The sequence below is a fragment of the Neodiprion pinetum genome, chromosome 5, assembly GCF_021155775.2.
Source record: "Neodiprion pinetum isolate iyNeoPine1 chromosome 5, iyNeoPine1.2, whole genome shotgun sequence".
NCBI classification, from domain to species: Eukaryota; Metazoa; Arthropoda; class Insecta; order Hymenoptera; family Diprionidae; genus Neodiprion; species Neodiprion pinetum.
In genome coordinates this window covers 3068817-3090971 of record NC_060236.1, presented here as the reverse complement: position 1 = coordinate 3090971, position 22155 = coordinate 3068817, and the positions used below count along the sequence as shown (strand labels likewise).

The 22155-nt window shown below is 42.0% G+C and overlaps 2 protein-coding genes and 1 long non-coding RNA gene across 5 annotated transcripts; 1 reads left to right on the top strand and 2 right to left on the bottom strand.

Moving 5' to 3' along the window:
- Window positions 1–3665: 3665 nt before the first annotated feature.
- Window positions 3666–9613, bottom strand: Ypel (Yippee-like). The gene is made up of 5 exons (XM_046626298.2): window positions 9393–9613; window positions 6519–6868; window positions 6381–6424; window positions 5999–6107; window positions 3666–5846 (listed from the first exon to the last, which is right to left on the bottom strand). The coding sequence occupies exons 2-5, from the start codon at window positions 6618–6620 to the stop codon at window positions 5757–5759; spliced, it is 345 nt and encodes a 114-aa protein (XP_046482254.1). The 5' UTR covers window positions 6621–6868; window positions 9393–9613; the 3' UTR covers window positions 3666–5756.
- Window positions 9614–10870: 1257 nt separating this feature from the next.
- On the bottom strand, window positions 10871–17708 carry LOC124220421 (zinc finger protein 250). Of its 3 annotated transcripts, none has more exons than XM_046629284.2 (5): window positions 17399–17708; window positions 16961–17067; window positions 12353–13950; window positions 12015–12174; window positions 10871–11963 (listed from the first exon to the last, which is right to left on the bottom strand). In XM_046629284.2, exons 3-5 carry the CDS (start codon window positions 13732–13734, stop codon window positions 11361–11363), a joined length of 2145 nt encoding a protein of 714 aa, XP_046485240.1. In that variant the 5' UTR covers window positions 13735–13950; window positions 16961–17067; window positions 17399–17708; the 3' UTR covers window positions 10871–11360. The 3 variants fall into 3 exon arrangements, with proteins under 3 accessions (XP_046485240.1, XP_046485242.1, XP_046485241.1); XM_046629286.2 differs by having other exon boundaries at window positions 10871–11954; XM_046629285.2 differs by lacking the exons at window positions 16961–17067; window positions 17399–17708 and adding an exon at window positions 14059–14980.
- Window positions 15488–19997, top strand: LOC124220434 (uncharacterized). Its single transcript, XR_006883596.2, has 3 exons — window positions 15488–16930; window positions 17440–17700; window positions 17878–19997. It is a non-coding gene; the product is annotated as an uncharacterized lncRNA (long non-coding RNA).
- Window positions 19998–22155: the final 2158 nt, after the last annotated feature.

Below are 22155 nucleotides of genomic sequence, written 5' to 3'. Positions count from 1 at the left end.
TGGGACCAACAGGAGAGAAACTACGAAGGAAAAAGCACCTGCTGAAAAGTGTCAAAAATACAGGTTCTCGTTTTTTGGCTGTAACTTCTGATGCGTTGATCGCAGCGTCCTGGGACTGCGCTCAATCGATTTCTCTCGCAAAATTACGTCGGGTTAGTGTCAGAAAGAATTCATTCCAGTGTTTTTCAAAATCGCGAAAATTTTCGCCAAAAATACAAAGGGGTTAACCTTCCTTTTTTTTGACCGAAAAATTTTTCGTCTTGGAATTGATTTGTATGACCCTTTCCCGACCAATCGGACCCCTAGGAACTCAGAAAACATAGCGAAAAGAGCGTGGGACCAACAGGAGAGAAACTACGAAGGAAAAAGCACCTGCTGAAAAGTGTCAAAAATACAGGTTCTCGTTTTTTGGCTGTAACTTCTGATGCGTTGATCGCAGCGTCCTGGGACTGCGCTCAATCGATTTCTCTCGCAAAATTACGTCGGATTAGTGTCTGAAAGAATTTATTCCAGCACTTTTAAAAATCGCGAAAATTTTCGCCAAAAATACAAAGGGGTTAACCTTCCTTTTTTTTCGACCGGAAAATTTTTCGTCTTGGAATTGATTTGTATGACCCTTTCCCGACCAATTGGACCCCCAGGAACTCAGAAAACGCAGCGAAAGGAGCGTGGGACCAACAGGAGAGAAACTACGGAGGAAAAAGCACCTGCTGAAAAGTGTCAAAAATACGGGTTCTCGTTTTTTGGCTGTAACTTCTGATGCGTTGATCGCAGCGTCCTGGGACTGCGCTCAATCGATTTCTCTCGCAAAATTACGTCGGGTTAGTGTCAGAAAGAATTCATTCCAGTGTTTTTCAAAATCGCGAAAATTTTCGCCAAAAATACAAAGGGGTTAACCTACCTTTTTTTTTGACCGAAAAATTTTTCGTCTTGGAATTGGTTTGTATGACCCTTTCCCGACCAATTGGACCCCCAGGAACTTATAAAACGCAGCGAAAAGAGCGTGGGACCAACAGGTGAGAAACTACGGAGGAAAAATCACCTGCTGAAAAGTGTCAAAAATACGGGTTCTCGTTTTTTGGCTGTAACTTCTGATGCGTTGATCGCAGCGTCCTGGGACTGCGCTCAATCGATTTCTCTCGAAAAATTACGTCGGATTAGTGTCAGAAAGAATTTATTCCAGCACTTTTCAAAATCGCGAAAATTTTCGCCAAAAATACAAAGGGGTTAACCTTCCTTTTTTTTTGACCGAAAAATTCTTTGTCCTGGAATTGATTTGTATGACCCTTTGCCGACCAATTGGACCCCCAGGAACTTATAAAACGCAGCGAAAAGAGCGTGGGACCAACAGGAGAGAAACTACGGAGGAAAAAGCGCCTGCTGAAAAGTGTCAAAAATACAGGTTCTCGTTTTTTGGCTGCAACTTCTGATGCGTTGATCGCAGCGTCCTGGGACTGCGCTCAATCGATTTCTCTCGCAAAATTACGTCGGATTAGTGTCTGAAAGAATTTATTCCAGCACTTTTAAGAATCGCGAAAATTTTCGCCAAAAATACAAAGGGGTTAACCTTCCTTTTTTTTCGACCGGAAAATTTTTCGTCTTGGAATTGATTTGTATGACCCTTTCCCGACCAATCGGACCCCCAGGAACCCAGAAAACGCAGCGAAAAGAGCGTGGGACCAACAGGAGAGAAACTACGGAGAAAAAAGCACCTGCTGAAAAGTGTCAAAAATACAGGTTCTCGTTTTTTGGCTGTAACTTCTGATGCGTTGATCGCAGCGTCCTGGGACTGCGCTCAATCGATTTCTCTCGCAAAATTACGTCGGGTTAGTGTCAGAAAGAATTCATTCCAGTGTTTTTCAAAATCGCGAAAATTTTCGCCAAAAATACAAAGGGGTTAACCTTCCTTTTTTTTGACCGAAAAATTTTTCGTCTTGGAATTGATTTGTATGACCCTTTCCCGACCAATCGGACCCCTAGGAACTCAGAAAACGTAGCGAAAAGAGCGTGGGACCAACAGGAGAGAAACTACGAAGGAAAAAGCACCTGCTGAAAAGTGTCAAAAATACAGGTTCTCGTTTTTTGGCTGTAACTTCTGATGCGTTGATCGCAGCGTCCTGGGACTGCGCTCAATCGATTTCTCTCGCAAAATTACGTCGGGTTAGTGTCAGAAAGAATTCATTCCAGTGTTTTTCAAAATCGCGAAAATTTTCGCCAAAAATACAAAGGGGTTAACCTTCCTTTTTTTTTGACCGAAAAATTTTTCGTCTTGGAATTGATTTGTATGACCCTTTCCCGACCAATTGGACCCCCAGGAACTCAGAAAACGCAGCGAAAGGAGCGTGGGACCAACAGGAGAGAAACTACGGAGGAAAAAGCACCTGCTGAAAAGTGTCAAAAATACGGGTTCTCGTTTTTTGGCTGTAACTTCTGATGCGTTGATCGCAGCGTCCTGGGACTGCGCTCAATCGATTTCTCTCGCAAAATTACGTCGGGTTAGTGTCAGAAAGAATTTATTCCAGTGTTTTTCAAAATCGCGAAAATTTTCGCCAAAAATACTAAAGGGTTAACCTTCTTTTTTTTTTGACCGAAAAATTTTTCGTCTTGGAATTGATTTGTATGACCCTCTCCCGACCAATTGGACCCCCAGGAACTCAGAAAACGTAGCGAAAAGAGCGTGGGACCAACAGGAGAGAAACTACGAAGGAAAAAGCACCTGCTGAAAAGTGTCAAAAATACAGGTTCTCGTTTTTTGGCTGTAACTTCTGATGCGTTGATCGCAGCGTCCTGGGACTGCGCTCAATCGATTTCTCTCGCAAAATTACGTCGGATTAGTGTCTGAAAGAATTTATTCCAGCACTTTTAAAAATCGCGAAAATTTTCGCCAAAAATACAAAGGGGTTAACCTTCCTTTTTTTTCGACCGGAAAATTTTTCGTCTTGGAATTGATTTGTACGACCCTTTCCCGACCAATTGGACCCCCAGGAACTCAGAAAACGCAGCGAAAGGAGCGTGGGACCAACAGGAGAGAAACTACGGAGAAAAAAGCACCTGCTGAAAAGTGTCAAAAATACGGGTTCTCGTTTTTTGGCTGTAACTTCTGATGCGTTGATCGCAGCGTCCTGGGACTGCGCTCAATCGATTTCTCTCGCAAAATTACGTCGGATTAGTGTCAGAAAGAATTTATTCCAGCACTTTTTAAAATCGCGAAAATTTTTGCCAACAATACAGAGGGGTTAGCCTTACTGAATTTTCGAGCAAAAAAGTTTTCGTCTCAGATTAGATTTGTGTTACCCCAACGCGATAAATAGCTCCCTACAAATCCAGAAAACACACCAAAAAGAGCCCAAGATCAACAGCAGAGAAATCATAAAAGGAACCTGTCGTTTTTGGGCTATAACTTCTGATCCATCGCTCGCAGCGAATTACAGTCAATTACTATCGCAAAATTACGATGATGTCACGCATCTAAATGTAAGAATTCTTTCACCAGAGAGCTATTTTCGCATTTCGCATTTTGTAAGAGCAAATTAGACGAACAGACTTTGTCGGCATGCAAAATTGCAAGTTATACCAAGTGAAATGTCATCATTTGCTTTTCACCGTTTCTATCTTACATATGCAGGGTAACAGACGCGTCAACAAGTAGTAAAGTATACCCATAATTTGTTGCGAAATACTTTTATTACGAACATGTTTTATATAAAGCAAAGGTGAGTAGAGGTGGATTTGTGTAGGCTTGGGATTCAAAAGTGGTTAGAGGTGGACAGGTATCTTTATGATGGGTGGGGGATTGAGGAAAGGTGTTGGTGGAAAGGAGAGCTTAGCACAATAATATAAAAAGTAGGTACTGTTTGAGACAGTATGAGGATTAGGCCGCCACATGTACACGTTCGTTCATTCCTACATAAAATACTGCACTGTCGTATGTATGCCTCGAATAATCATTGAGTACGAAGATCTCAGCGAATTTCTAATTTTCATACTCCGATTCTTGCTTTGTGGGCATGAAAGTATTGCATATAACAAGCTTTCAAATTATGAAAAAGAATTAAACGAAAGCGAAACATTTTTCCCATTTATACACGAAAAAAAAAAAAAATGGATGCAAAGTTCACCAGTGTAATCATTTTGATCGGTAACAAATTGTATACCAATCATATCTAAAATAGTGAACGAATTGAGAAAAGAATAATAATAGTATCAACGATAAAATAGGCAATTGACCGAACTTGAAACAGGTATATAAGGATCCCTCGTAAAGTGGGCCGACAAATATACATCGAACGATGTTGCTACTATATTCTCAAAATTGACAATAATAAATTAGCGAATAATAACGGAGACGAATATATGCCCACCCACATTGTGATAACTACAATGAAATTTTATTATATTATCTAGGTGCGTGATTCATTTACAACGAAATGATCTGATCTTAGTCAAGTTCTCGCGCCAGACTTAATAAATATTTACAGATGAGATCAGTATTTAAATTAATGAGCAATTATCGTCAATTTGATCCATGTCCTCCTTCCATCGCATGCTCTTTTTCAGGCGTGCATACGAACGCGCAGTTCATTTGATTATACCACACTCATAACAGCGCAACTGTTCCTGAAGAAGTAAATAGTGATTTCCTTTTACTCATCTGTCCAATCTAGCCCCCCCCCCCCCCCCCGGCCCCGCCGCGAACTTCACTGTCGCTATCTTCCTTTCTCTCTCTCTCTTTCTCGCACCTGCACGTAATTTACGCAAACACATATATCCTCTTTTTCGCACCTTTTTCCCGCTTCTCCCAGACATATCTTCATATTATACTTCATATCTCTCTGATCTTATATCATATCATGAGCGCTATAGTATTACAATATTATTGGCTTTTCAATATCATACACGTTACAATGTAGGCTATACTATGTCTAGGGCTGCAACGCCAAGAGATGATGCAGCATTTTGAATTTATATTTTTTAAGGAATATCGGCAGTGAAATCCCAATGATAAACGCAGAGGCAGGCAGGCAGGCAAGCAGACGGTAGATGGTCGCTCCAGCAAAGTTTTTTCGATACTTGGCGCTGTTCGGTGCGTAATTCGTGACTGATCATCGACCTAACCCGCACGATCATCATGGTATTCATGAACCATAGTAGTATGTATATTCATTTTTTTTTTTATGAATATACATATATGTATATGTATAATACACGTGTACTATAGTATACGTTATATATAGTATGATATAAGGATATACATATATGTATAAATACGTTTAGTACGTTTGTGGAGTTGTTACAAGACAGTCAAAATTAAATTATTACCCGGAGGTACCCCCACTGTTCTTGTAAAGAACCACAATTCCTGTTTATAAAACCTCCATTACCCTCAGCACTTTTATTACATTTGTTATTCATGGTCGTTTCTTGAACCGCGTCATCTTTAATTCCATCTTTCGATTATCGTTCAAAAATAATTACGTTACGAATACTCTTCGCTAGATCTGTAAAGACAAGTAGCGTGAATGCCGTCAACTTCATCGCTTACTTAGATAAATCGCAACACTAAAATCCAATACTTCAAATTGTCCGAGAACATAAACGTTACTAAGATTAGAAATCACAAATGAAATCACAGACTTTCGTTGGTGGTTCGACGGTTAAAAATTACCGCACATTGCAGTTAAAACAACGTCATAAGCATTTGAAGTAAGTCTCCGTGTGATGTCCGGAGGTTCACTCCGATCGATAGATTCACCCGTTCATTCCCACCCGTTCTCCTTGATCATATGAGCCAGCTCAATTATGAACTTTCCCTCTTTGTATTTCTGGCTCGACTCAAACGCATGCTCCTGGAAAATACAACACATTTATGAATTTACAGAGTATAATCAGCGACACGTACTATTGTTTTGTGTCCAGCCACATATATACGTCATTGTTGGGGATCAAGGTAATTAGGTAGGACCCATTGTAGCACCCCTCGATTTCGAACATAACTTACATATTTCCATCCAAGTGTTGTCTTGCAGCATTCGCAGTAGATATCAGCCACTGCATGTAGCCCCGTCAACAGTACTCGCTCTTCTGCTGGACCGCAACCGACATTCACCCTAAATCACGCATCAATTAATACTAATAATTTCATAATTCACTTGTGTTTTCAAGTATATAAATACAAGGTGTTATTCAACTTTTTTTTGTAGATAACAGCACAATGCCATTCAATATTACCTGTATCTCTATATGCTTTATACAACAGCAATGTAGCAATGAAAGTGGTAAAAGACTCAAATATGTTGATATGAAAGAAAAATTGGGAAAAATAGTAGCAGAAAGACTGCGGCTCGTTAGGCATTTAAAATTATAAACCAAAGAATGCTTACACTGAGTTGAAGAGGTAGGCACGTCCTTGGCTACCTTGAAATGACTGGAATCAATTGAGAAGTTGTATACTTTAAATATGATGTCACGTGTCAGATATTTAAGAAAAAAGTAATTATAAGAAAGCTAAGGTTCATCACCTTGGAAATAAGTTCATCGTGGTTGGCTAGGTGAGCACGGCAATGAATGCACGAGTAGGTGCGATGGCAAGAGGGCAGGTATGCCTGGAAAGTTTTCACCATGATGGCGTGTCCACTTAAATGAAGGACTTGGGTCTCGTCCTCTGTCGTTTTCTTCTTTTCGAGGTTTTTTTCAAAAGCACGAGGTTTCTGGTTTGATCTAAAGCTACCACTGAGTACTCAGTAACCAATATATATCGTATATTTTTTTTCCGTATGCGGGGTGGTGGTGCAATTCTCGCCCCGGTCACCGCCGCCTCGTACTCCGATCAGCTGTTGAGCTGGTTCAGGCAGCGCCGGCTCAGGGGCACCTGAAAGATTCAATTTCATTCATAGCAGGGTTAAGATCATTTAATAGACAAGCTAATACCATCGTTTGAATCTTATAAATCCAAGGAGATAGCGGCGCTACTTCGAATCAGTCAAACGAAAACATTGACCCTATCAATGTTTATTGCTTAATCTCTGCTATTTGGAACAAGGCATAGATATGCAGATAACCCAGTTATCCTAGCAATTATTTCAAACTGGTATGAACTGCAAAATTTGGTTACTTCAATAACATTTTTAGTATAGAGATGTACGAAATCTATACACAGTTTATGAAATATATGTGTATGACAATATAATTCCGAACTTGACGACAGTGAGGAAAAAGAGAGAGGGACTGAAAGAGAAAGTTCTAAACTCAAATACAAAAACATATAACAGCTCAAATACAAATGCATGTATTTCTTCATGAACATGTTAAAAATCATCGATGAATGGTGAGGAAGTAATATAAACTTCTGAAATTCATATACAAACAGAGAATGGAAATACATACTTTTGTTATGCGAAACACAAATGCAATAATGGTAATATAAGACAATTTTGAATTGATAAAAAAATTATAACTCACATTGAATTATGCAAATATGTTTGAAAAGCTGTAAAAGAAATGTAGTAATTCAAAATAACAAAATATATTGTAAGCTCATTTTAATAGAATTTTGTTTATAATTTTGACAATAATAAAAGATATTCAATGAGGGTACTGAACTCGTAAAGCTTGTCACACAATAAACTGATTCATAAGTTTAATTGAGTACCATAGGAGAGGCCAGTGGAAACACCTGTTCAAATAGATAACAGAATGTAGCAGTATTCTTTGGTAAATGAAAGACAAATGATATTTCAATTATCCACGGTTTATCACAACTTTATCTTTAACATGTTTTCTAGGAAGAAACTTGCAGAAGTGATTATTTTTGCTTAAGGCCACACAGAGGTCAAATTCTGAGTATTTAACAGCATTTAGCAGGTATTAAGAATACATCTTTTCTAGCCAAACATCTGTTCCAAATAGCGGTATGCCAAACAAAAGTTTAGATATTACCAAATTGTCCAAGGTTTCAGGTATTTCCTTAGCTAATACATGCCTGTGTTTATATACAACAGTTATCCTTGGTTAACAGCTGGTATTATCTCAACTAATATTGACATGAATGGTGCTGCAAAACGTGCAGGTACGCCAATGAGTGAAAATATTGTATTACAGCCGATGAAAGATAACAATGAATGAACGTGATTGAGCAAATTGTAATTTTGTATAAGAGTATAATAAGGCACCAGAAGCGGTTCGATTACCATCTTTTGCAATAGTGGAAGGTAATTGAACGAAACAAGTAAATCAAAGAATTAGATCTACACTGTGAGAATTAAAAGTAAATGTTGCTGGTTTTTATATCACTTTTTTTCTATCATATTAAGCTAACGCAATTAACGTAATTTACTCACTAACTCCACTCCGTATCATCGCGCGAGAATAGACGCGACGTGAAAGTGACGGATGCACGTGTGATCAAATAGAAAAGCTCAGACAGAGATAGAGAAATTTGTCATATGTAATTTGTGGTGTGAAATGATAAAGGAGGCGGCGATGAAAGGAATAGAGGGTTAATAACATTACATACGTAGTAGCGACGGCCCTGACCGTTTATCGCGCAGCAAGCAGCAAGGCAAGCAGCTGACAGGCCTCATCAGCTGTTAAGGTATACACAACGAAAGACGGGAAAATAAATAACATAGACGCTTGGTGTAGCAAGGGTGTACGTGTGTACAGACCCATACATGCATACGCATCACACAAATTATACACGGTTAGCGGGATTCCGACTATTCTAACTTAGAATTGACATTTTCCATTGGAGAGTTATCGATGATAAAAATCTGGTAACTCAAGTGGGATACAGACGTCCATCCACGGAACGTAAGTGAAAATCGTGGAGGGACATTTTACGAGAAATTTACACCAGCTCTCGCTTCCTCGGTATCTTATTATTAGGAGTAAGTATACGGAAGAGTGATAAAGCGTCTTTGTAAAGCATAGCTAGGAACTTAATGGAATGCTTTATGCTAGACGGAAATGTAAACAAGGTATGTGTTTTGAAAACAACCGATATCTGGGGAAAAAGAAACGAAACAAATAGAATTGCGTAGTTTCGACGACGCGCGACAGGCATCAATCAGTATGGACGTGCGTTGAACTGCGCTTCGGATTGGATCTCTGATTAAACCTGGCCCGATGCGACGATAGCGGACAAAGGAACAACGATTAGGGAGTTGAGTAGGCGGGTTGTCATAACTAACGCCACGGTATCTTACAATGATTATATTACCGCGAAATACCGAGTATGTAAACATAATAACGACGGAGCTTCGGATGAAATTGCTTGAGTAAAATGGCACTGTGTTGTCAAACCCAAACAAAGAGACGGCGGCGTTCTGAGTCGTTGCAATAGCGGAGAAGTGCAAAAGAAAATAAAAACACAACATTAAGATAACTATACAAACCTCCATATGCATCCGTGAACTCTTCTCTGCGACAGTCCTCGGTATTCTCGAAACAATATTCTCGGTCTCAGCGCGGATCACTGCTCTGTCTTCGCATGAAGCACCGAAATATACTCCTTTTTAACATCACTATGCACGTCCAGCCAGCAAGAACCGTGCTGCTCTGCTTCGCTCACAGTTCTTCGATTTATTTCGGTTCGTCTGCACAGGCGGGACAGACGATGCAGCGCGCAGTCGCAATCGACGCCTCCTTAATTCCGGGCACAACGAACAGATGGCGGAGCAGCGACCCCGTTTCCTTCCGCCGATTTCCCTTTGTACACACCTATATGCATACGTACGCATCGTATATACGATATGTGTCTGATGCATATATGATACGTCGTAGCGAGGCGTGAGCCTATTTGCGCGGAGGGTAAATTATACTGTCTATCGTTTTTAAAAGCTATGCGAAAACGGAAGATATTTTCCACCACGACTAGGTATTGCCAGGTGGTAGATACAGAAATTTTGATGACTCGATCAACTATCGATGCATTCGTTCGAAGTCGGACCTCTAAGTGTGCTGCGAATGCAAAATTCGAAAATTTAGTTTTCAGCACAAAATGGCGCGCTTCCGTTGCTATGATCACAAACAGGTGCAGATTATTAGGATTCTATGTATGTGTAATTAATACTACCCGCGTCTATGGGTGAAAGTTTTAACAAAATTAAAACGAAGAACAATATTAGAGATTCTCTCTTAACGTGTATAACACGTAAGTTCTTTGCACGCGGCAACGATGATCCTATGCATAAGTACTACGTGACCAGCCTCGGTCAATTGTTTGCGGTGCAAAGAATTGCTGCATTTGGTGCTGCATCTATATGCAGTATGTTATTATACAGTATGCAACAACATGTGTGCCCCGTCTTTGTTCGAGAAAGATAAAAATGCATTCAACTTTCTGTTTATTTCGTTTTCCACAATCATTCGTGAGCTACGTATGGACCTGCGATGCAATTATTATCAATAATACACCAATGTATACACGGCGAAGCCAATGAAAATAATTATTATAGACATGTATGCATCAGTTTTTATTTTTCGATGCCGTCGACTACAGGTATGGCATATAGCTATATACCTCGGTGGCAGCACGGCTGGTTTAGTGGCTGGCCTGCAGGTGTATGACCTGAAGTCTGCCCTAGCTACCCACCGATGCCATGAAAGTGCGCAGTGTCCATCCCCTCTTTTCCCATTCGCCACCGTCGCCGCTATCGCCGTTCACACACCCAACACACATTCCAAGCCACCCCCACTGGCCGCCAGCAGACAGACGGGGACAGATATTACAACTGGCTAAGAGAGAGGGAGAAAGAGAGGGGGGAGTACGTGAGCTAGAGGTAAAAAACAGAGTGACTGTGGGCCAGATGAAGTAACAACGGTATTGTAGTAATAGACAATTAAGAAGAAAAACTCCAACACCCAACGGACCTTCGTTTTTCTCTTTGTTTATTCATATGATTTTTTTTCTTATAAATTGATATCCTATGAACTAAAAAGTAAATGGAAAAAATAATAAAATAAAATAATAAACCAAACGATAGTCATTAATTCATTAAATTTTTCATTATTTCAGATAAGGCAACTAATTTGTTTTAGTATTTCATTTTACATATAATCTACTAAGAGTAAATGATATATAAAGTATTATGTAAAACACTAATATATGGTTATTTTTATTTTCTTGTTACAAGCCTTACACGATAATTAGAATATAATATATATATAATTTGTATATATACTCTTGTAATAAAATTGATTACTTCATACTTGATTCTAGAGATAATAAATATAACTAATGTGTAATGTTAGTATTAGAGAAGTGCGTGCAGAGGGTGGCAGCTGGGTGCGTAATCCGGGGGTGCTATCGCCGTCCCAAAGGGAGACTTGTCTCTTCGTGGTTCATTGCCATTCGTGCCGTCTCACATGGTGACGTTCAATTGTATTGCTTTCGTATCAACGGTGCACGGTTGTTGTTGCTGTTGTTGTTGTTGTTGTTGTTGTTGTTGTTGTTGTTGTTGTTGTTGTTGCTGCTGCTGCTGCTGCTGTTGCTGCTGAACCTGAACTTGCTGTTGTATTGCTTGCAGCTGTATTGCTTTTGTGTCCACAGTGCAGGCTTGCTGCTGCTGCTGTTGTTGGACCTGCTGCTGCTGCTGCTGTTGCTGCTGCTGTTGTTGCTGTTGCTGCTGAGCCTGCTGAGCCGCAGCCTGAGCTGCTTGTCTCTGCTGCTGACGAAGCAGACTGGGTGGAGGATCCATGTGTTGACGTTGATGAAGCAACAAGTGGTTCTTTTGGAAGAACGCCTTGCCGCACTTGTCGCAAACGTGGGACCGGATGTGGCAGCTACCGTCCGTGTGACGGCGCTGATGCTGTGACAACCCGTGCTTTTGGGCGAAACCGCGCCCACAATCCGGACAAAGATGTGGTTTCGGTTTTGGCCCGGAACCCACTGGCGGGGATGTCTGCGTTGCCCCATGCATGTGGCTAACACCCGGCGTTCCGATAGGACCATTCATCTGCAAATACTTAATCTTTAATGTGACAGAATATTGTCTTGGAAGAAAATCGAGGCTTACCTGATGAGGCCCTGTTGTATTTGGCGTTAGGAAGTGACCTGGTGTTTGCTGGAACGCTGCCGCTAGCCCGCACAGATCGGTGACCAGAGTCCTATCGCCAGAATGTAGCCTTAAATGCAGAGTTAGTGCTTCGCGATTTGAGAATTCCAATCCGCATTCCCTAGAAAATATTTCATCTCTTTACAATTGCGTTTTTTTAATACCAAGTAATTATTTTTGCAGCTCTTCAGTTCTCTTTTTTTTATTTGTTAAGTAAGACAGTCAAGAGTGGCAATGGTTATTTTTTGGTGGAAGCCTTTGGAAACAAAAGTTATCATGATAAAATTATGTTCATGTACCTGCAAGTCAATGGCTTCTCATCTGGACTGGTATTGTTATTGTGTATCTTTGAGTGAGCGACCAAATCAGCTTTGCGAGGAAATGCCTCACCGCAAACAGTGCAGGCAAACGGAGTCTCCCCAGTGTGCAAGCGCATGTGGGCAAGTAGAGTACGTTTCTGAAGAAATTCTTTGCCGCAAACCGTACACGAGTGTGGTACCCTTCCGTGCAACCGCCCATGATTGACCAGCTCAAACTTTCTCTGGAAGGTGGCACCACAGTCGTGGCAAACGAATGGATGTAAGCTGCCGTGGAAACGTGAATGCATGACGAGATGGTCCTTCTGTGAAAATGACTCGCCACATTCTTCGCATACAAAGGGTCGTTCTCCAGAATGAAATTTACTGTGGGTAACTAGGTGGCGTTTCAATGGAAATGCCCTACCGCACTCCTGGCATACGAAGGGTCGCTCTCTCGTGTGGACACGGGTGTGAGTTACCAAGTGATGCTTCAGGGTGAATGACTTTTTGCACTCCCGACACTGATAAGGTCGCTCGGAACTGTGCAACAAAAGGTGAGTATGTAAACAGTGTTTGTGAGCAAAGCTCTTGCCGCAGTGGGGGCAAATGTGGGGTCTCTCCCCAGTATGAACTCTGGCATGAGTAGTGAGATGATGCTTCAGTAGGAATGACTTGCCGCACTCTGAGCATGAGTAGGGCCGTTCTTTGGGGACCCGAACCTGGCTCCCCATGTCCTGTTGCTGTTTGACCTTGGTCTCGATCTGCACTGTATTCACGTGAGTGAAGACATGCCCAAGGTGGGCTGTCGTGTCCGTCTGGCTTGTCGCCACGCTGTTGGCGTTAGCCTGGTTGGACGCAGCTGCGGCACGCTTCATGAGGATCTCGTTACACTCCTCAGCGGTGAGCTGGAGCGGTCCGATCGGGGTCATAAAATGTTTACTCATGGCGTGTTTATCGCCTGCGGTAAATACCAAAGGATTAGAGAATAAGGATGGGGGGGGTGTAGGGTGGGATGCGTCACAGTTACAACCTCCTTTGTCGCAGGTTATCGAGAAGACATCGTGATGCTTCTTGGCACGAGCGTGAACCCCGTGAGTTTGATTGTGAGCTCCTCCTGTGTGTCCGTGATGAGTAGTCGGAGTCTGTTGACAACTCTCATTCATATTAAAAACCGGACGACGGTGGGCACTGTTGGCCAACTTAGCCGGCTTGACGTCGACCTGAATTTTCTGACTCGAACCCTGATCCTGATTATTGTTTACTGCGTAGCTAATGTTTGTAGTTAAATCACTCTGAGCGTTATCACGGGCGTCAGTACCTGGCCCACCAAATGACCAAGGGTAACCAAATCCGGCACCTGCATTTCCAGGCGTCGTGCACATATTGCCAAAGGGGATAATGGAGGGAAAGACGTCGCCGCTGCTGACCGTGACACTAACGGACCCTTCGCTCGACGTCAATTCATTATCCGATCCGGTGGACTCCACGACTGCGAGTATTTCTGCAGGGTATAGAAAGTGCTCCCTGAGGCCCGGAGAGGCCGAGAGAACGTCACGCTCCTGTATCCTGGAAGCAGGGCTGATCTCTGGTCATCGTATCTGGTTGGGTATAGAGAATAACGCATTACGAATAACCAATGGCGAATAACGTATTGGTAATGACGAGCTGGACAATAAATTTTATTTACAAAAAGAATCATTTTGTACCTTGGCTCAGCTCTTGGTGCGCCAACGCGCGCGGATGAATTTAAAAAAATCAGACGACGGCTCCGTGAGATTTGCATGTATTGAAGCTTATAAGTGTCTGTCCCCGCAACAACGCTGCCCGCTTCGAGCTCGTTTGGAAGCTCGCGGCGTCCACGGTCTCCAAAAGACAACCTCCACCTCGTTTACGGCCCTCCCAAGCCTTCACCCGCGTTACTTACACGTTTCATACACTTCACCGCACTAATCCGACTATTTAAAACATAATTGCGCACCGCTGATGGTCATTAATTTTATAAAACAGTAAATTTTATTGTCCATACAAAATAGCCTCATATATCGGCCATTTTATTTGTAAACTACCAAAAACCAATGCTACCAACGCTGGGAAAGTTTTGGAGGGAGCAAGCGTCACTTGTTTCTTGTGGCAGCATTGCGCCGCCCAACGTCGTCGTCCACCATATTCGAATTCCGTTCCCTTCCGTTTTAGCACTCATTATATAACCTCGCGTCTGCCCTGCCTTGCGTTTTTACTATCTATTATACGTATTTTAACCAACGAACATAAAGCACAACATTTGGTGAACCTCCAAATTTATCGCATTTCTTCTATCCATTTATTCATTACCGTTGTGAAGTAGACGCGAACCGTCGTGGGCTTTGTGTACCAACTGGTTTTCTACCAATCAATTCTATATCAGGGACGGCACTAGCGGTCGCGATACCATTCGCAAATTTCGTTCGAATCGTAAATCAATTCCCCACTGTACCAGACGTTTTAATTGTCATATCTACCGATAAGGGCAACAATACCCATTGATCAATAGTGTCAATCTACATGTTATACCGTTTTAATAAACAATCAGACCGAAAAGTACGAAACGCTGTTGAGGAATAATGTAAAGTTACGTAAGATAATCTGTCCAGGGCCGTTACCGGAAGTCACTGTCCTGGGCCTCGTGCATATGTATGTATATAACGATGCCGCTCACCGTTTCAGGCTGGCGCAGTTTCCTCGATATTTTATTCGCTTAAACAATGAGTGCATATCGCTAGTTTGCAACGCACCTGCAGACTTATGAACAGCTAATTCCTTTTAGTCGAACGAGCTGTATGGGATTTGATTAATCTCAATTAGGAAAACTCTGTAGCTCAATAACCTATATTTGTATATATATATATATATATCGGGATGACGAGAAAGTGAGGAAATGAAAACGTATCGGTGCGTAATTTTTTAATTTTTTTTTCTCATTAGGTATAAGATTTGCGTGAACGATGCAACGATGATGCAATCGAACAAGCATGTAAAACTATCATGTCATACATATGAGACAGACTACGACACGCGATCTTCAACCTATTCCGGTAAAATGCACCTAGGTATGCATACCTACGTAATGTGTATATAGGTATATTATTTGCAGAACGAAAGAAGCGAGGGTTCCATCGCTCGGGTGGCGGTTAGCGACCGGGCGGCTGTTTGATTATTCGTTTTTAGTATCTGCGGGCGAGTTATGAGAACAGAGACTGCTTTCCGGGGACAGAAACACCCCGTCGGTTCGTTGGTCATCCTACTATACCTCGTCGGTATAGCGCCACGTCAGCAGCTGATAAGAATGGCGTTAATGGATCGCGCGGTTTGGCCAAAAGCCAATGCGTGTCTCGCCAACGCCGTCTTTACACCATATGCATGCATTTCCCCAGATCCCGGCTATTTTCCGTCATGCTCTTTTTTCCATTCCATTCAGTTCTTTCGTTTCTCTTCTTCTCCTCTTCGTTACACACCGCGACTCGGTTCTTGCTAGTCGGCATGCGAACTCTTCCCTCGTAAAGTTTATCCGTCATCTTTTCCACCTCTCCTCCCTCCTCCTCCGTTTTCGGCATCGTAAACTCCCGGATGGCATTATAATATATGTACATAACTCTGCGAAACCTGTGACACTGGAAGATCGGTATTTATCACGGAAATCAAACGTAGTCTGTGCCCGCTTGCCGTATTTATTATACGCTGGTAGTAAAAAATTCAGCCGAATTTGCCTAAGAATTTAAAGCACAGAGTCGATCGTCGTAGATTAATATTATAATCTTATATAGATAAGTATACTTATCTGGTCTTAAATTACACGGACTGATCATCGTTGGATCGAGTACAACTAAAGTTATAAAAAATCGCACGAAACAGCCATAAAAGTTCAAGAAATATTAAATAGATCAGAGAAATTGTTGTTTTTAGTCATTTTTTTGTTACGCACGCATTTGAGGAGAGCCGAACTAAACCGTGCGAGATTCGAGTGATAGGCGTAGGTATACCCACATAACAAACGTATTTATGAAATGTAATACATTACATGTGTATAAGATAGAGATACGTCATAGGCGTACACAAAACGTATATTTATATGCGCGATGCGGCACAATAGATGACGGCGTCTTTAAGACTCACGTTACATAAATTTACGACACAGGAGGTGGCTCGTCGCAGGACGATGTACGTATATCTATATACGCATCACGGATCCTTGCACCTTACGCATACCTTTCTGCCACGTATTTATATATGTATATATGTACTCAAATACACAGGACGCAGCTGAATTTTAGGTTACGAAGGAATGCTGCTACTCTGGGGGCGGCGTCGTCGGAGAAAATGGAATGGGAGGAGAGCAGAGGGTAGTTTTTGCTTCTTTCCGAGGCGACAACCGAGACGCGAAAATCGGGGATACCCGAAGTCGGAGCAGCGAAGTGTGAACGCGATACCAGAACGTACGCCGCAGGCAGGCGGCTACACGCGGGACGGGACGCCCGGCGTCGCAGCAGCCATCAAGGATCAACTGCCGTCCCGAGTGCGCGACTGGTGCCCTTTCCTTCGGGGGTAGGTATCGACGCTATTTGTATCAATTACCTGATCGCGGGTTCATCTCGGTACCCTTGCACTATTGTCCTCGCAGCTCGTCGCATTTCTATCCCTCGCTGCGGGGAATCGGGAGACGTCATGTCAACTTCACAAGACTGAAATTATACTAACGTGTTAACAATAACGAAACATGATGGAAAAAATCGTTGTTTTATAATTTTAGTACGATTTTCTGAAGAGTCGGCTTTGCCAATGATGAACATGTTTTCTTTCTTATTATATTTACTGGCTGAATTTCAGACATCTCAAAGGATCGAGGTATCGATTTTTACTAAGCGTTCATCTTTAAAGTAACGTTAGGTACTAACTTCAATCTATTTCGACTTCGCCGTTAGTCCTTGCAAGCGAATCCATTTAGTTCGCCAATCAATTCATTTACCTGCAGAATGATCTTCTTATTCAATCGGATGGACAAATTATACTCACGGATTTTTATCCTCTTCCATCTTTTTCGTTTTTTATCGCAGGTAACAAATGCAGGGTTCAAACTGGATTCCCTTCGCCTCTGCAATCGCGGGCCGCAAAGAGTCTGAGACACAATGCTAACAAGGGCTACAGGTTGATTTTTTACCTGCGCGTGTGTTCCCATAAGGGCCGTGGCGGACCCCCTGGCCATACCTGCACACCAACCGCCGGCTGAAGAGAGATGATATTCGACCACCGGCAGCTGTCCGTATCGAGTCTCATTCTCTTATGCGGCAGTAAACTACTGTCGGAGTTCAATGCGGGTTGGTATCTGTTGAATCGGTTTTTTGAAATTAACGGTCTTTCGAAACGGGCTGAAATGAAACGATGAAATTAAGATAAACGCACATATGAATTATCAAGAATTGTGTCGTACAGTCTAGCGATAAGTATACAAGGTACATATCAATATATATTTCATACGTATACGAATGTCGCAGGTACAACCGATTCAGCTTCGACAGGAGGCATTCGGACGTTTATGTCCACGTTTCGACGCACGTGCGATAAGGAGCATACTCGAGGTACTCCGGACGGTTAATAAGAGGACAGCTTCTGCAGTGTGGACAACGTCTTGATATTTCGGCAGGTCGACGCACACCTATACCTACAACATACATTGTGGATATATCTATATCGCTGAGGGACCACGCGCCTACAACCGTAACACAAATAAGAACCACTCGGAACTCGAGACAGTTATCGCCCCGGCGATGCCCAATCAGGAATCTACGCTCATCCGGGGTTAATTAAAAGATGATTACCTAATGAGGATCATCGTAGGAACATAAAATCCCACGGGTCCTGATACAGGGAACCGTGAAATAACACAGCCCGGCCATGGACTCGGAATTAGGTATACATATACTCAAAGTTTCAGAATCGGAAATCTGATTGCGTCTGCATGCGCGGTGCCATTTTACTCACATATTTGGATAATGTACGCACATCTGCCTGTATACCCCTATACATGCATACGTACAATACTTAACGAATGTGCCGATGACACGGGCCAGTTTAATTGGGCTGTATCATAACTTTGAAAGTAGAAAATGGTTTCTGTATACATATGCGCTTCGTTGTATATAATAATCAAGCTAGATAACCAGCAATTAGCATGCTCTACAGAAAATAATTATCGAAATACTCGTCATGTTTCTGATATAACGTGAGACACTCGACGGTTAATTTGTTCCCCAAATCGAATAGTTGCTGGTAAAAAATGGCTGCTCTAAGAAAGTGAGGAAACCCGTGAAAACCTGTCTGATTTGAATAAAAAAGACGCGTGCTTCTATATTCATTACGTGAATGATGAAATAGGGATGCGTCGAATTAGGCATCTACGGTTTGTATAAGGCACGTTACGATCAGGAAACGGGATCCGTTGTCTTTAATCTTTGTGTTGCGTTATCCCCGCGAGATTTAGCACATAATTCTATCAAATTCTAGCCTCTCTGGATCATGGCTTTGATCTCTCCTGGCTTTTAAGCAAATCGGCGAAAAGATACGATATAACGCTGCATCATAATACGGGACGGACGAGGAGACAAAATCGTATGGTTGTCACCACCAACATATCTGAATGTAAGCAAAGTTTGACGAAAGACAAGACATATAGTTCGATCATTTAAAAAAATATTGTTTTTGCGGTTACCGTATTGATCGGCGGCGGGAAATCGATTGCATCTGCGAATTTTGCTGGTGCATACATTTCACACAGTCTTACACGTATATACGTAGGTGAATTAGTTGTCCCCTGTTGTATAAAGGGACATGGCAGGGAGGGAGTCACGGATCGGTTGTCACCGTGTCACATGCCCCCCCCCCCCCCTTGCAGATATCCGCAGCGTTGATCTTCACGGTTAATATATTTCCATCGTAAAATCAATTAGCATCAACGGTGCACACCGAAGAGTAGATGCTGCACTCTCTGCACTCTGACTACATTACAGTGATAGTCCTCGGGGTGATTCTCACTTCTCCCCCGTCCCATGCCCCTCCCCTGAAGGTGGAGGCTACACTACACCCACCCACGGTCGCACATTCCTCTTCTTGGTTCCCCGTGTCAAGTCTGATTGCACCCTACGCTCAATTCGTATTGTTGTACAAAAGGTGCGCGCGTGCCAAGACGGGTCGTCCTAAACCATATATTATCAGTAAGCGGCATAAATACCGCAAGATATCCCTCTCACGGTTCTTAACTTCTGCAACACCAGCCCTGCTGGACGCGTGATAAATCACACCTCGCGTGTTGATTCTTTTTTTCTACCAATTTTTCTTCTCCTCTTACACCGTACATGGATTTTTCGTGTGAAATGTTTTCATTTTTTCCCATTTGAGTTCAAACTTAATACTAAAATATAATTTGTAGGATAAGGCGCCACCTGCATCATGGTAATTAACCCTTTGAGTCATAGTGGTAAGTATTCTTACCATCTATTTTATATACATTTTTTTGTATCTTTACAACATAATTCTTCGCTGATAACTGCTATTTTTGCTAGTATACTAATAGGTTTTCAATACTCGAGAGTAATTGTTGGGATATAATGTAAATTATTATTGTTAGAAATAAATTGATTGGAAAAAAAATTGTTAAAATTGAAGGAATAATTATTTTCCGAGAAAGTTATCCCTCTACACGTGTACATATTTTATATAAATTATCTGCTTTTGGGGTCGTTGATTACACATCTGAAATGAAATTTTGAAAATTCAGTATGTTGAATCCAATAAGCGACCCAGAAAACCCCTGCATACAGCTTGTTGACTGATTTTCATCCATCATATTGGATTCTCCATCTTGAATTTTTTAAATCTCATTTAAGAATTATAATCAGCCACCCTAAAAACTATAAAATACTATCTTGTTATAAATGTTGACTCAATAAAATAACGTGTGACTCAAAGAGTCAATCACGTTGCACGACGGCCTGATAAGTTGTACGAAACACACAATACGATTTCATAATGTTCACGATCTTCCGATCAAAAAATGTCTATAAATATAAAAGACAAGTGTCTGTTGGCTGGCTCATGTCTGTAACCTATAATATAGTGTCGGTCAAGAAACTATTACATAAGAAGTAGAAAAAATACCATAGCCATCACAACTCATAGTTCGACGTTTGTACGACCCCATCCTAGCGATACTTGTGTACTTAAAATCGTGATATCTCGGTGAACCCGTGTTATTAAAGCTTGGAAAGAACGGCAACGCGTTAAAGTGAAATTGCGCAAGTGGAATTCACGATTCGTTTTCCTGTACTCTTTTCCCAGCAGCTTTAGACACTCGTCGTATTGTGTATCCGAATTGCTTGAGGCTCCGGTTGCAGGAGGGTAGCTAAGGGAAACCCCCAGACGCGAGACCACTTTGGCTAACTCTTACGCTCTTCCTCTTCTTCCCTCCGCGCTTTCCCCCCTTTTGTGGTATTATTAAGCAATTATTACAATTACGAGAAACAATTATCTCGCGAAAAACGTCAAGTCGAGCGGCGGGGCTCTCGGCGAGAGGCTCTAGCAGCGGTGAAAAGGCCGAGATTGTACGGGTTGTATTGTAGCGCGCCAAGAGCTAGGTGGAAGAGTTGAACCTTCGCCGATTTTGCTTTTGGGGGGGGGGGGGGGGCAGCTTGGGCGGTCTAATATCATACCTATTTTTAGGTCTTTTTTTTTATAAAGAATATGAAAATACTTATATACGCCATGCCGCCAGTTTGTTATTAATTTGAATGTAAAAATTCTCAAATGTTTTCAAAACTATAAACAACAATGTCCTGAAAGTCAAATTTCTCCAAGTGTATTCATGTTCTTAAAAAAAAAAAAAAAAAAAAACTGAAAAATAGGTATGATTTTAGAACGTCAAAGCACCTCCTCCCCCCAAAACCAAAATTGGATTGAAGTAAGTTCAGAAAGTATGGTGAAAAATGTCTCGGATTATCCGCAGTTTAATTCAAAGACCGCGAGATGTTAATTCTTTACCAAAAATGCGTACCGTGCATTTGACTCGTACGTATGGATTATGTATGAGACGTGTGTGGATATGCGTAATGTCCGACACATCGCAGATCTTCGAGAACAGAGGAGACAGTGTTCTCAATACTGCGGATAGTCGACTTCTATACAGCTTAACTTCTTTCAGGTTCCCAACGAATTCCAGGGATCAGAGAACCGAGGCGGCGGTCCGCCTTCGTCGAAGACGCGATTCTCCTGCACATCTTAAGGTACATGATGAACACACTGTCTGGGACATAGTCGCAGCCTCCTGCAAATTAAATCAGTCCCCAATTCGCTTTGTGCATGCTATGAACGAATGATATTAATATCAAGCTAAATATAAGCGTTTTCAGCACGGAAAGGCATAAGCGAAACTAAAAAGCTTGACACGCGTGCAGTAATTATAATAATAATAATAATAACAGGGCTCCGATTTCGCATAGTCAGACCTGCAGGCTGTGTAACATATACTTGTGAGGCTGAACGGCGCGTGCAGAAAGAAAACTCGAAAGTGCGGAATGAGTTTTTGCCATGTCCTAGTGTACGGTAATCATTGACGTCTTACGGCCCTTATACCTATTGCGATTAGACCTCGCCCGTTTGTTTTCAGCGAAGACCTTTCCACACGGATGCGACGCGGTGTTATACCTGCAACGGGCACTATAAGGACGTCGCGTCGCGTCAGAGGATCCGAATGAAAACCGAAAGGAATAAGGAATGCGGCG

Coding starts and splice junctions, on each gene's coding strand:
- Ypel (XM_046626298.2), bottom strand. CDS start 6,620: ATGGTGAAAACTTTCCAGGCATACCTGCCCTCTTGCCATCGCACCTAC. Junction 6,425..6,518: donor ACGATGAACTTATTTCCAAG/GTGATGAACCTT, acceptor AATTGATTCCAG/TCATTTCAAGGTAGCCAAGG. Junction 6,108..6,380: donor GCCTACCTCTTCAACTCAGT/GTAAGCATTCTT, acceptor TGCGTGATTTAG/GGTGAATGTCGGTTGCGGTC.
- LOC124220421 (XM_046629284.2), bottom strand. CDS start 13,734: ATGTGCACGACGCCTGGAAATGCAGGTGCCGGATTTGGTTACCCTTGG. Junction 12,175..12,352: donor GAGAAGCCATTGACTTGCAG/GTACATGAACAT, acceptor AATATTTTCTAG/GGAATGCGGATTGGAATTCT. Junction 11,964..12,014: donor ATACAACAGGGCCTCATCAG/GTAAGCCTCGAT, acceptor TTAAAGATTAAG/TATTTGCAGATGAATGGTCC.